Source organism: Mastomys coucha, chromosome X, assembly GCF_008632895.1.
Source record: "Mastomys coucha isolate ucsf_1 chromosome X, UCSF_Mcou_1, whole genome shotgun sequence".
Taxonomy (NCBI): Eukaryota; Metazoa; Chordata; class Mammalia; order Rodentia; family Muridae; genus Mastomys; species Mastomys coucha.
In genome coordinates this window covers 14,094,606-14,105,439 of record NC_045030.1, presented here as the reverse complement: position 1 = coordinate 14,105,439, position 10,834 = coordinate 14,094,606, and the positions used below count along the sequence as shown (strand labels likewise).

Here is a 10,834-nt window from a genome sequence, read left to right as displayed (position 1 = left end):
AGGAGAAAGCTGAGGAGGTAGATGTTGGGAACAGGCTGTGATGGGAATTAGGCCAAGTTTGGGGACAGGATGAATGAACTATTATTTCACTGAAGTGGAGAAGGGCCATGCTTCTCAATAAGACAGAGAAACTGGTTTCTGGCTATGTTGGAGAAAGAAATCAATGAAGGAAAAACATCTATGATGGCCAACCAGGTTGATGTTTCCAACTGTTTGACACAACTGGAGCACAGCTGCTGTGGGCTTGATGGAGCTGATAAGCTTCCCGATACTACCTGCACAAACCAATTATTCCTTGGCCCCAGTGCCAGCTCCTCTCTGGAAGGTAGGAGGTCCAGGTACCTCCTATGGGCAGACTGAAGCAGAAAACAACACTTTCTTTTCCAAATATCCTTAGCCAAGTATGTCCATAAAAGCTGCACTATGCCTCATGACATTGGTGTTCCTTAGACTGGTTGTTCAGGGCTCCTCAGCATGAACTTGAAATAACTATACTGGTGCTATGGGGAACTATGACTGCAAAGGTCAGCTCAGGCCTGGCAGTGGTGGCACATGCACTTGAGAAGCAGAGATAGGCAGATCTCTGTGAATTTGAGGACAGACTGGTGTATAGAGTGAGTACCAGGACAGCCAGAGCTAGCTACACAGAGACTGTCTCAAAAGACCAAAAGGATGGCCCAGAGTCTGACTGCTTCAAAACTGGGGAAGGGATCTGCCCAAGGGAGAATGCCCAAAACATGCTAACTTAGCCCTTGCAGCCTGATCACTGTTAAGTGTGTTCTTCATAGTGGACGGAGGCAGCTAGTGATCATGGAGAAGAAGGCAGAGTTTGAACCCAGTTTGAGTCACTTAAATCATATTAACCCAGGTACTGGTTTGTATAACTTCACTGGTACCCCAGAGTAGGTAAGAGATATCAACTCCCATTTTTCTCTGCCCAGAAAGCTTATAGCTGCCCATTGGGGTACTTATTTGAACCAGAGAACTCCAGAGATACTCTTTTCTTCCCTGGAGACAGCCAGGATGGCTACATCTGGGTTATTATCCTTTTATTGGGATTTAGGTTCCAAACAAGGTACAAAGCAGCGGTGAGAGGGTCTCGAGGTTGCTGGGTAATAAAGGAAGACCAGGCTTGGCTACATGGGCCACTGCCTGAGGCCAAATGGAAACCAGTATTGGAAAGGATCTGGGGAGAGAGGACTGGGGCTTAGGGGAATGCATGGAGATCAGCGAATGGTATATCGGACATATGGGACCTCGACGTCCTCGCCACTTTCGTCGTTGCAGCACAGCTCAAGCACCAGTGCCCGCACATGGCGGCCCAGCTTTCTCTTTGACACTCGGCTCACAATCTCTGTCATCCTAGGGAAAGGAGTGAGGATAAGGGAAGAGGGCCAGGGAGACAAAGCAATAGAGGAAGGGGAGGTAGGTGAGGGCAGGAAAGGTGATGGGTAGGAGTGGAAGAGCCTCAAAAGCTGAGGCTCCCCAACCAACACGGCCTTTCCCAGCCTGCCTGGCAATAGTCTACTTACGGCTGATCCAACCGTTCCTTGAGTTTAGCAGCTGGCATGAAGAAAGAATAGAGCATGGACACACCCTGGGACAGCATGGTGATCTCTAATTTGTGCTCTGTCTGCAAGGCAAGAGAGGGAAACATAAGTGTTTTTGGCAGGAGGGTCAAAAAGTTATTTATACATCTTGTCCTCCGGGTAGGGGTAGAGGAAGGAGGACCTTACCTTAAAGTAGTCAAGGAACTGCTTGAGGGTCATTTCCTCACCATTAGGCTGTAGCCCTTGTACTTCAAAGCGATCCCACAATGTCCACTCTTGATTATAGTACTGCAATAAGAAAGAGAATATGATGTGGCCATTCTAGAAGTCCCTGCCTTCCCTGCCCCAATGAGGTATGTAGACCCAGTTAAGTTAGATCATAACCTTTTTTGTTTAAAGCCTTCTCATGGCTCCCATGTCACTCTGAGTAACACTGGACCTTTACAATGACAGGTCCTCTGCCACAAGGATAACCCCATTTTCATCTTCTGCCCACTATCTTCTTAATCACTCTGATCTACTGACTTTTATTTCCTTAGTACTCTTGCAAAAAAGATGTAGGCATATTTCAATTGGAATTCTGACTAATGGCCAGGTCTAATGCAAACCAAAGCAAGTTCTATTGAGATACACTTTATTACAGGTCCATCTTGTGTGTGGGCACCTACTTGGTGACGAGGTGCAGCGAGAGGTTCAGAAAATCCAAAGAAGGGCAACGCCAAGTTCAGGAAACCATTTTTGTAGGAATCAAGTTGTTGGTGCCCCTGAACTACCTTGTAGAGCTCCAGACACACAAGGCCAACCACAGCAGCCGTGGTTGTGGCAATGGCTGGGATGATCTTCCCTGCAATCAGCTTGCTCTGAGAGATAGACCAAGGAAGGTGTTATAATTTATAAGAGACTGAAGGTCTACAGAAGAGGATGGGATGTAAGGAACACAAACATGAGAGTAGATAGAACATCAGGCTTAATGTCTCCTGACCTTGTGCCGGTCTGCAGGGGAAATATCATAGTTTTCAGCCCGAAGATTGGATGCAGCCACAATGAAATCCATGTGAAAATTGCTGTCATCATCCTGAATAAGAGTAGTAGATAAGATGAGAAAATTTTCTGGACTCTTGAGATATAAGTATCCTCCAATGCCAATTACCTGCTGGTCTGTTCCAGGTCAGAAAGTAAAGCTATGTGGCATTCGAAGCTATGTGGCAGTCCATGGTCTGATCAATGTAAAGGCTTAGACTGGCTCCATAGTCCTAGAACCCCATTCTTTTTACAATCCTGTCTGTGCTTAGCTCACCCCAACTGTCCTATCGAGGGCCCCCTCCAAGCACCTTCTCAAAATCAATGGGGTACATCTTAAATCCGGGCAACTTGTCTGGGCTGGGCAATGTGGCTTTGAGCTCCTCAAGACGGCTGTCATCTGCACAAATAGAAAAACACAGCCCTTTAGATGCAAACAGTGGTGTAGAAAGCCTTAGGGTAATGGCCAAGGGTTAGTCAGATAAGATTTTGGAGAGATATCCTAGAATCATGGGTCAAAGGGTGAAAGGCAGAGCAGAACAGAGAGCAAACCTGAAAAAGGCAGGAATAAAGGCTATTAAGATCTGGAGAGACACTAGGAGCTTAAGAGAAAGTAAAGTGATCAGATGAATGGGGTGTCAGTCAGTCTTGGGGAGGTAATGTATGAGACATAGAAGACATGGTGGGGATATAGGGAAATATATAAGCATGAATATACAGGAAGGATCCGAGGGGAGACAGAGAAGATATGAAACGAGGCAAGATGAAGGATGAGATAGGGAGGAAGAAACGTGCCAAAAGAAAGTTAGAGGGAACCTGTGGAGGAGGTGGATGAAAAGACTAAAGGAAATATACAGAGAGGAACATGAAAAGGCAGGTACTTCAGAAAAAAAATGGGATGGGGAAGAGGGGAGGACAATACAGGGGGGTGGGGTGGGGGGTGGCTTACAGAGCTATAGATACATTTCAGATATCCAAAAGGGAAGGCATGGGGACTAAATTATGATGGGCAACATTAGGGTAAGCACATATACAGAGAATCAGGGTGGGAGATATATCCATATATATATATGGATGGGACGACATGGGACATCTGCAATGAGACAAAGTGGGCAAGAATCAACCCCTGCTGGAGATCATAGCCCCTAAATGAACAGATTGAGGAGAAGCAGAGAAAAGAATAAAACCAAGGCAAATATGCACCAAGCAAGAAGAACAAAGTTTGTTTTCTTGATAAAGCGGGAGGGAGGGAGGGAGGGAAGAACTGAACCCCAACAGACTGTCTTCATTTCAGCCGGAGGGAGGTGCAAAGGAAGGTGAGGTCATGGAGCTAGTAGAAGACTAATGAAGCTAGGGACAGATAGGGGCAGTGACTTCTGACCAAATGGCCAAACACCCTCACCAACAGAGGCATTGGCGCTCTGCAACTCCTGGTCAGAAACATGGATCTTGACACCAGACTTGGGGGTGAACTCTGGGACTTGTACTGACTGCAGGAGTGAGGCCACAGCAGCTCGGTCTTGGGAGCCAGTCAACCCATAGGTCTGGGCAAAAAGGTTGGCAGCAGCCATCACATAATCCAGATGCAATGTCTAGGGGAAGGCAAGTCATGGTAGGGTTAACACGTCTGCCCTTGAAGGGGAAGCCACCACCTCCTTCCCACCTACCCACCCTCTCTTTATCTGACCCCAGGAAAACCCAATAAGAAGGCTTACATTGTTAACATCAAAAGTAAGTGGGTGTGGGCAGCGTTTGGGTCCAGACCAGAAAGGGGCCCCTGAGCTGGTGAGCTAAAACAGAGAGAGAGTTTCAGGAGTGAGATCTCTGACAATCCTAGATGCACCCCAACTCAGTACCCTTGGCTGGGTCCCAAAGAGGGCTGGAGTCAATCATCTAAGACCTGCATTGCAAGGTCCTAGCTGAGAAAACCATCAATTCTTAGACACTTGCTTTACTTGCTAATCTAGACTGGATCACCAGGTACGTACTTAGTACTAATAAATACCAATGAATCCTCACAGAGGGTCCTATGAAACATATCTGTTCCTCCCTGTGAAACACAACTGTTCCTCCTTCAAGCTAAAGAAAGGTACAGAGAAATGACTCGCCCAAGTTTAGTGAAAACTGGGATTTGAATAAATGCTGATTCCCTTGCTCTCAAGTTGAGGATCTTGACCTCAAGGTTCACTACAACCCTGGTAAAAATCAGGTCAGACACAGGCTGCAGCACAGTGAAAAGGAACAGCAAATTCTCTTGCTTCAAGGAATGAGGGACATCTTTTGCCTCAGACACCAGCCACATCTAGACTAGTTACCTGGGAGAAGCTACTTAAGAGTCTGCAGCAAACAGGTTGCAAGGAAACCCATGCTGCCAAACAAACATGTTACCTGGTCGGGAGGAAAATTGTGTAGCAGTTGCCGGATGTTGTTACAGTACTGGGTGTGCCAGTGGTGGCAGGCCCAGGTCACACAGTCACCCCAGGTCTGTGGTCGCTGCAGCACCAGGCTGCGCTGCACAGCCTCCAGCACCTCCAATGGCTGGGTACCAGCAAGCCGCAATGTCCGCTCCACAAATTTGGAGTCTCTGTTAGGGAGTAGAGGGGACCAAGGGGCAAGATTATATAGTGTCCACTAAACTAGGCTCCAGGGACATCCCACTTTCTCCACAGAAAGCTCCTGGTCTTGACCCCCAAACAGCATGAGAACTATACATTTAGCATCCTTTGAAAAGTGTGCACCTAGCATTGAGGATGAAAGCTGAATGTCTTTGGTGGCAGGCAGGAGGGTGAGATATGGAAGTTACTCACGTGAGGTACTGATTAACATTTTCTGCTGGCTGCTTGAAAAGGCCTTCAAATTCATCCCGGGCCCACTGCAGGCAGAGCAAATGGATTTTATGGAATGGTGGACAAAATAAGCTTCCACAGGCTTCTTTCCCACTCCCTCATGAACTTGACCTGGGAAACAACTATCCCAGTGTACGTGTGAAGAAAAATTTATTAAGACTTGTACATGTGTACTATGCCTTGATAAAAAAATGTGTATCGACTAAGTGTATTTTACAACTTAAAAACAGGATTGCTGCAAGTTCAATGCTGTATACAATTGCACCCCTGACTCAACAACACAACAACAAAAACAATGAGTGAGAAGTTTTTGCCTAAAACCTAGGTTTGGTCTTTAGTACCAAATTACAATCAATCAAACAAAAATAGATCCAATTCAATAATAAATCCTATCTAAGTCTCTAGGAACTTCTCGGGAAATGACACTGGCTCTATTCTTTTCCCTATGTATATTTAAAATGATGCCAGTTTAAACAGCCCAGTGAGAGAGGAAGAACATTAAGGCACAAATAAGTTCAAGGTTACACATGCCCCAGTGAGACTGGTGGGCCCACAAAATTGACACAGCCACTTTGAGGTTCAAAAGGGGGGGTATGATAGGTAAGATTGGTCTTTTCTCACCCCTCTATTCCTACTATCCATCCTGAATGTGTTAGACTCCAGCACTGCACTTAGAAATTTTCTGATAGCACTACAGCTATCCTTGTGGCCTAGGTGCTTATCACATGGATAACTTCAAAACATTTTTAGCTTCATGCTATGCAGCACTATTCTACATGTGTATCATATACAGAATATTATTGTGACATACTAGCATTAAACTCATTTTGCACCTAAATATCATGTACTAGAGACAAACAACTAGAAGAGAGGGGAAAGAACTATTTTGTTTATCATGAAAATAGTGCTTTGAAGACATGCACAGTGGCACATCCCAGTACTTGGGAAATGGAAGCAGAAGAATCAGTTCAAGGTCAACCTCAGCTACACAGCACACTTGCATAGCCATAAAACACTTGAAGCCATAAAAGTTTGGTATAGGTTAATTTAAAAAAAAAAAAAAATTGGCCGGGCAGCGGTGGCGCATACCTTTAATCCCAGCACTTGAGTTCAAGGCCACCCTGGTCTACAGAGTCTACAGAGTGAATTCCGGGACAGCCAGGACTACACAGAGAAACCCTGTCTCAAAAAACCAAACAACAACAAAAAACCCTGCCTGCTAAAAGAAGATTTTTATATGCACACAATGTGTGTAAGATGCCCACAGGGGCGAGGAAAAAGGCATTGGATCCCTTGGAACTGCAATTATAGACAGTTGTGAGCGACCACATAGGTGTTAGAAAATGAACCTGGGTCATCATCTATAAGAATAGCAAGTGCTCTTCTGAACCACCAAGCCATCTCTTCAGACCCATTTAAAAATTATGTGTATGGGTGTTCTATATGTATGTTAGTGCATCACATGCATGTAGTACCCACGCAGAGCATCAGATCCCATGTAGCCGGATGTAACACCATTGTCATTGTAAATGGCCACATGGGTGCTCAGAATCTCAGGTCTTCTGGAAGAGCACCTGTTGCTCTTTTTTTTTTTCAGTTTCTCCAACTCTTTTTTAAAAACTTTTATTGCATTATAATGAGAAAAGTTACATGATTTCAATGTATCTGAATGCTGTTGCTCCTAAGTGCTGCACTATCTCTAAGTTGTATGGTTTTACTGACATCTAATGAGTAGAAGTCAAAAATCCACCCGCCTCTGCCACTTCAGTACTGAGATTAAAGGTGCATGCCACCATACCTTGCATATTAATCTAAGAAAGCATGGCAAAACACTGTTAAACTTAGGTGAGAAATATTTCAACATTAACCATTCTTTTCTTTGTTTTGTTTTTTTTCAGATTAAGGTCTTGTTTTATAGTCCTTAACTTAGCCTCTCAACTACTGGGGAGCAAAGACATTTTTACTTGTCTACATATTGGAAAAAACTCACAAGGAGGAATCACAAGAGGACTGTCTTTTCAGAAATGCTAAACCGCCAGATAGAAAGAAAGGTGCTGAAGAAAACACAATTTATGCTTAGGCCTGTAAATACCAGGAATCCAAGGGACTGGTAAACACTGTCTGCCCTCTTTCCTTTCCCCTGAGCACCACTCACCTGCAGAGTGTGTTCGATGGCATTGGGAAAGTTTTTCAGGGTACAAATGGGGATTGATTTCTCTGGTGGATCTTGGCTAGAGCTGTATGATTCTGTCAGGAAGGGGATTACCACCTGCACATTGCCCTTCGTGCCCAGTGTGCCAGACTCTAGCAGTGGCTTCCGATAGTACACACATCGGCGATCCATGTACATGCCTGTATGATAGGGGTGGGGAGAAGGATGTGATAGCCTTGAGACAAGGAAAGGCATACTGGGAAAGAACAGGAAAACCCAGGGTCTCACTCTTTTGCCCTTGCCTTCTTTACCAGCCTTCAAAACTTACGGGCATCTACATTGTCCAGGGCATTGGCCACGCCATCCAAATTTTGGAAAAAATCATCATCATAGATGCGCTCAGTGTCAGGACCTACACGGTTCTGGTGGCTTGTCACCTGGATGTAAGGATTCATCTGGCGCACAGCTGCAGCGGCCGTGTCAGACTTTAACTTCTGTGAAATCAGGAGATGCAGTTGAGGGTAGAACTTGGGTGTATTCACTCAACATCATAGAGAGCTGTCCCCCTGAACAGTCATCTAATGCTAGATAGAACCAAGCCCTGAGTTCAGGAGGCTCCCTGGCTTAGCAGAATATTCTAAGATAATGCCACATGGCCAGGGCTGAGATGGAAAAGATGGTAGCAATGAGATGGAAAAGAAAGCAGAAGATAAGCATGTATTGTAGATAATGGACTAGCCAGCCACCTGTTTTTTTTGTTGTTGTTGATGTGATACCTACTGTTCTTTTAGAGAACAGCATTGCAAGTTAGAATAGATTTCCCCCAAACATAACCAGATGGTTCAACAATAAATAAACATAAGTGTTATGAAAGCAAAGTAAGGTCACATCCCTCCCTCCCATGCTTAGAACCTTTCCCTGGCTCTTATCCTCACTTAGGGTAGAGTGAATTGGTTCTCAGGACCACTCAAGAGTGGAAATGAGACCTTCCTTAAGGATCATAATGAAATCTGCAAACTAACCCCCGCCCCCGCCAGCACAACTTGCTCCTTTACCCTTTACTCAACACTGACTCTGTATCTTACTGTTATATTGTACCAATATTGTTTTTTTGTTGTTTTGAGACAGGTTTTATATAGCTGTCATGGAAATTACTATGTATACCCGATTGGCCTCAAACTCTGCCTGCCTCTGGCCTCCTGAGTACATGGGTGGACCTAGCTATATATCTATATTGTATCAATAATATATCTCTCCTTTATTATTTACCTTCCTCCGCTAGAACATTTAATTTAGTTTTTATTTTTTGAGACAGGCTTTCCTGTGTAGACCTGGCTGTCCAGGAACTCACTTTGTGGCCCACCCTGTCCTTGAACTCAAGAGATCCACCTGCCTCTCAAGCACTGAGAACATATGAACAGTGTCCTGTCTTATTTTATTCTTTATTATACCTCAAGTATCTACAACAGTAACTCCTAAAGTTCCTATTCAGTGACTAATTTAATGAATAGGAATACTGGACAGGTAACAATGATACTGGAAAGCCTCATATGGTCCCTCAGTTTCAAACTGCAAAGTCACCTGGCTTACTAACATGTCATCCTTCAGAAGGCCCTATTTCTTTTTATTTTTTTTTAAGATTTATTTATTATTATTATAAATGAATACACTGTAGCTGTCTTCAGATACACCAGAAGAGGGATTCAGATTTCATTATGGGTGGTTGTGAGCCACCATGTGGTTGCTGGGATTTGAACTCATGACCTTCGGAAGAACAGTCAGTGCTCTTACCTCCTGAGCCATCTCACCAGCCCTGAAGGCCCTATTTCTAAAAGTGGCCCTTGGCTGGAGTCTAGGAATTTAGATTTTAGGAAAAGCCCCCATCACTACCCCACCTAATAATAATGGCTCAGTGTGCCTGAACTGTTTGTATAAATAGTATAGTTTATGTTAAGCACCTTCTTTTCCTCTAGAGTCAGGAATTCTGATACACAACCAAATCCCAGTACAGGCTTCCTTGGCTAGAAATTTTTCAGGAGTATTGTTACATTTGTTACTGGGGAAATCCACCTTCTGCAACCCCGCTTGGAGATAACTATTAAGAAGATACTTCCTGCTGACTTCATTCTTCCCTTGTTGATTGTGCTGTATTCTTTTTCTGCAATAAACTACCCACAAGTCCTTCTAGGCAGTCACTGAGTTTGGGGATATTTTTGAAAATCCCCAAGACAACTGTCCCAAAGCATCAGTTATAGGGCTAGATCGATGGCTCGGTGGTTAAGAGCACTTGTTGTTCTTCTAGAGGACTAAGTTTTGGTTCTCAGTACATCTGATGGACCACAAACCACTTATAACCCCAGAATTACAATTCTAGAGGATCCAACATACTCGTCCAGTGTCTTCAGGGACTAGGCACACACACAGTAAACATATATATGTGTAGGCTCTCATATTAAAGATATGCCACAGTTGTTGAGGGACCTGCATGAAGACCAAGCTGCACTGCTATTGCATATGTGGGGTGGGGGTGGGGGACTGTGATTGGGTGTAAAGTGAATAAATAAATAAATTAATGGGGAAAAAAAGACCTGCCACAACATACCTAGCAATAAATAAATCTTTTCTTTATAAAAAAAAGTCAACAGGAAAAAGGAAATGAAAGGGCAGCTCAGTAGTAGTCTTTGTATCTAGCTATGTAGCATGCAGCATGCTAGATAGCTTTAGATTCAACCCCAAGCACTGAAAAAGAGAGAAAGGAAGAAACAAACAAACTCACTTGATAGTTCAGAAAAAAGAGATGAAAATAACTGATTCAAGGTGGGGCTACTTTAATGTTTGCTGAATAAATGACAGAAACAGAGGGTGAGAAGGACCAAAGCAAACATAAGTATATCTCTACCAGAAATACTGTGGATAAGAAAAGGACAGGAAAACGAGATGTCCCCTACTCCCATGCATCTCACCGTGACATCCCAGGGTCGGAAGAGAAACTGTCGGTTCAGATTTGATTTCTCAATGGTGTCCATGTCTGTGACCACGACCTCTCCACCCTCTCCACAACCCAGCCCAATCATGGCAAAGTTCTTGAGCAATTCACAGCCAATGGCCCCTGCACCCACCTAAGAAACAGCCAAGAAGAGACACAGAGGCAAGTCAGGTGATACAAGTGAATACAAAGCCACCTTCTAGAGGCAATGATAGAGCAAAAAAGGTCTACTGTTGCCGGGCGGTGGTGGCGCATGCCTTTAAACCCAGCACTTGGGAGG

General features: G+C 44.3%; 1 protein-coding gene across 3 annotated transcripts in view; it reads right to left on the bottom strand.

Annotated features, from left to right (window-relative positions):
• Positions 1-1,034: 1,034 nt before the first annotated feature.
• Positions 1,035-10,834, bottom strand: part of Uba1 (ubiquitin like modifier activating enzyme 1) — a 23,462-nt gene continuing 13,662 nt past the window's right edge. For all 3 annotated transcript variants that reach the window (XM_031345483.1, XM_031345399.1, XM_031345333.1), the window contains 13 exons: positions 10,532-10,687; positions 7,897-8,062; positions 7,572-7,768; positions 5,378-5,442; positions 4,959-5,154; positions 4,286-4,360; positions 3,973-4,162; positions 2,882-2,970; positions 2,533-2,625; positions 2,219-2,410; positions 1,737-1,838; positions 1,533-1,633; positions 1,035-1,362 (listed from right to left, as the gene is read on the bottom strand). In XM_031345483.1, coding sequence (XP_031201343.1) covers positions 1,227-1,362; positions 1,533-1,633; positions 1,737-1,838; positions 2,219-2,410; positions 2,533-2,625; positions 2,882-2,970; positions 3,973-4,162; positions 4,286-4,360; positions 4,959-5,154; positions 5,378-5,442; positions 7,572-7,768; positions 7,897-8,062; positions 10,532-10,687 — 1,758 coding nt within the window. In that variant the 3' untranslated portion in view covers positions 1,035-1,226. The remainder of the gene's footprint in view (positions 1,363-1,532; positions 1,634-1,736; positions 1,839-2,218; positions 2,411-2,532; positions 2,626-2,881; positions 2,971-3,972; positions 4,163-4,285; positions 4,361-4,958; positions 5,155-5,377; positions 5,443-7,571; positions 7,769-7,896; positions 8,063-10,531; positions 10,688-10,834) is intronic.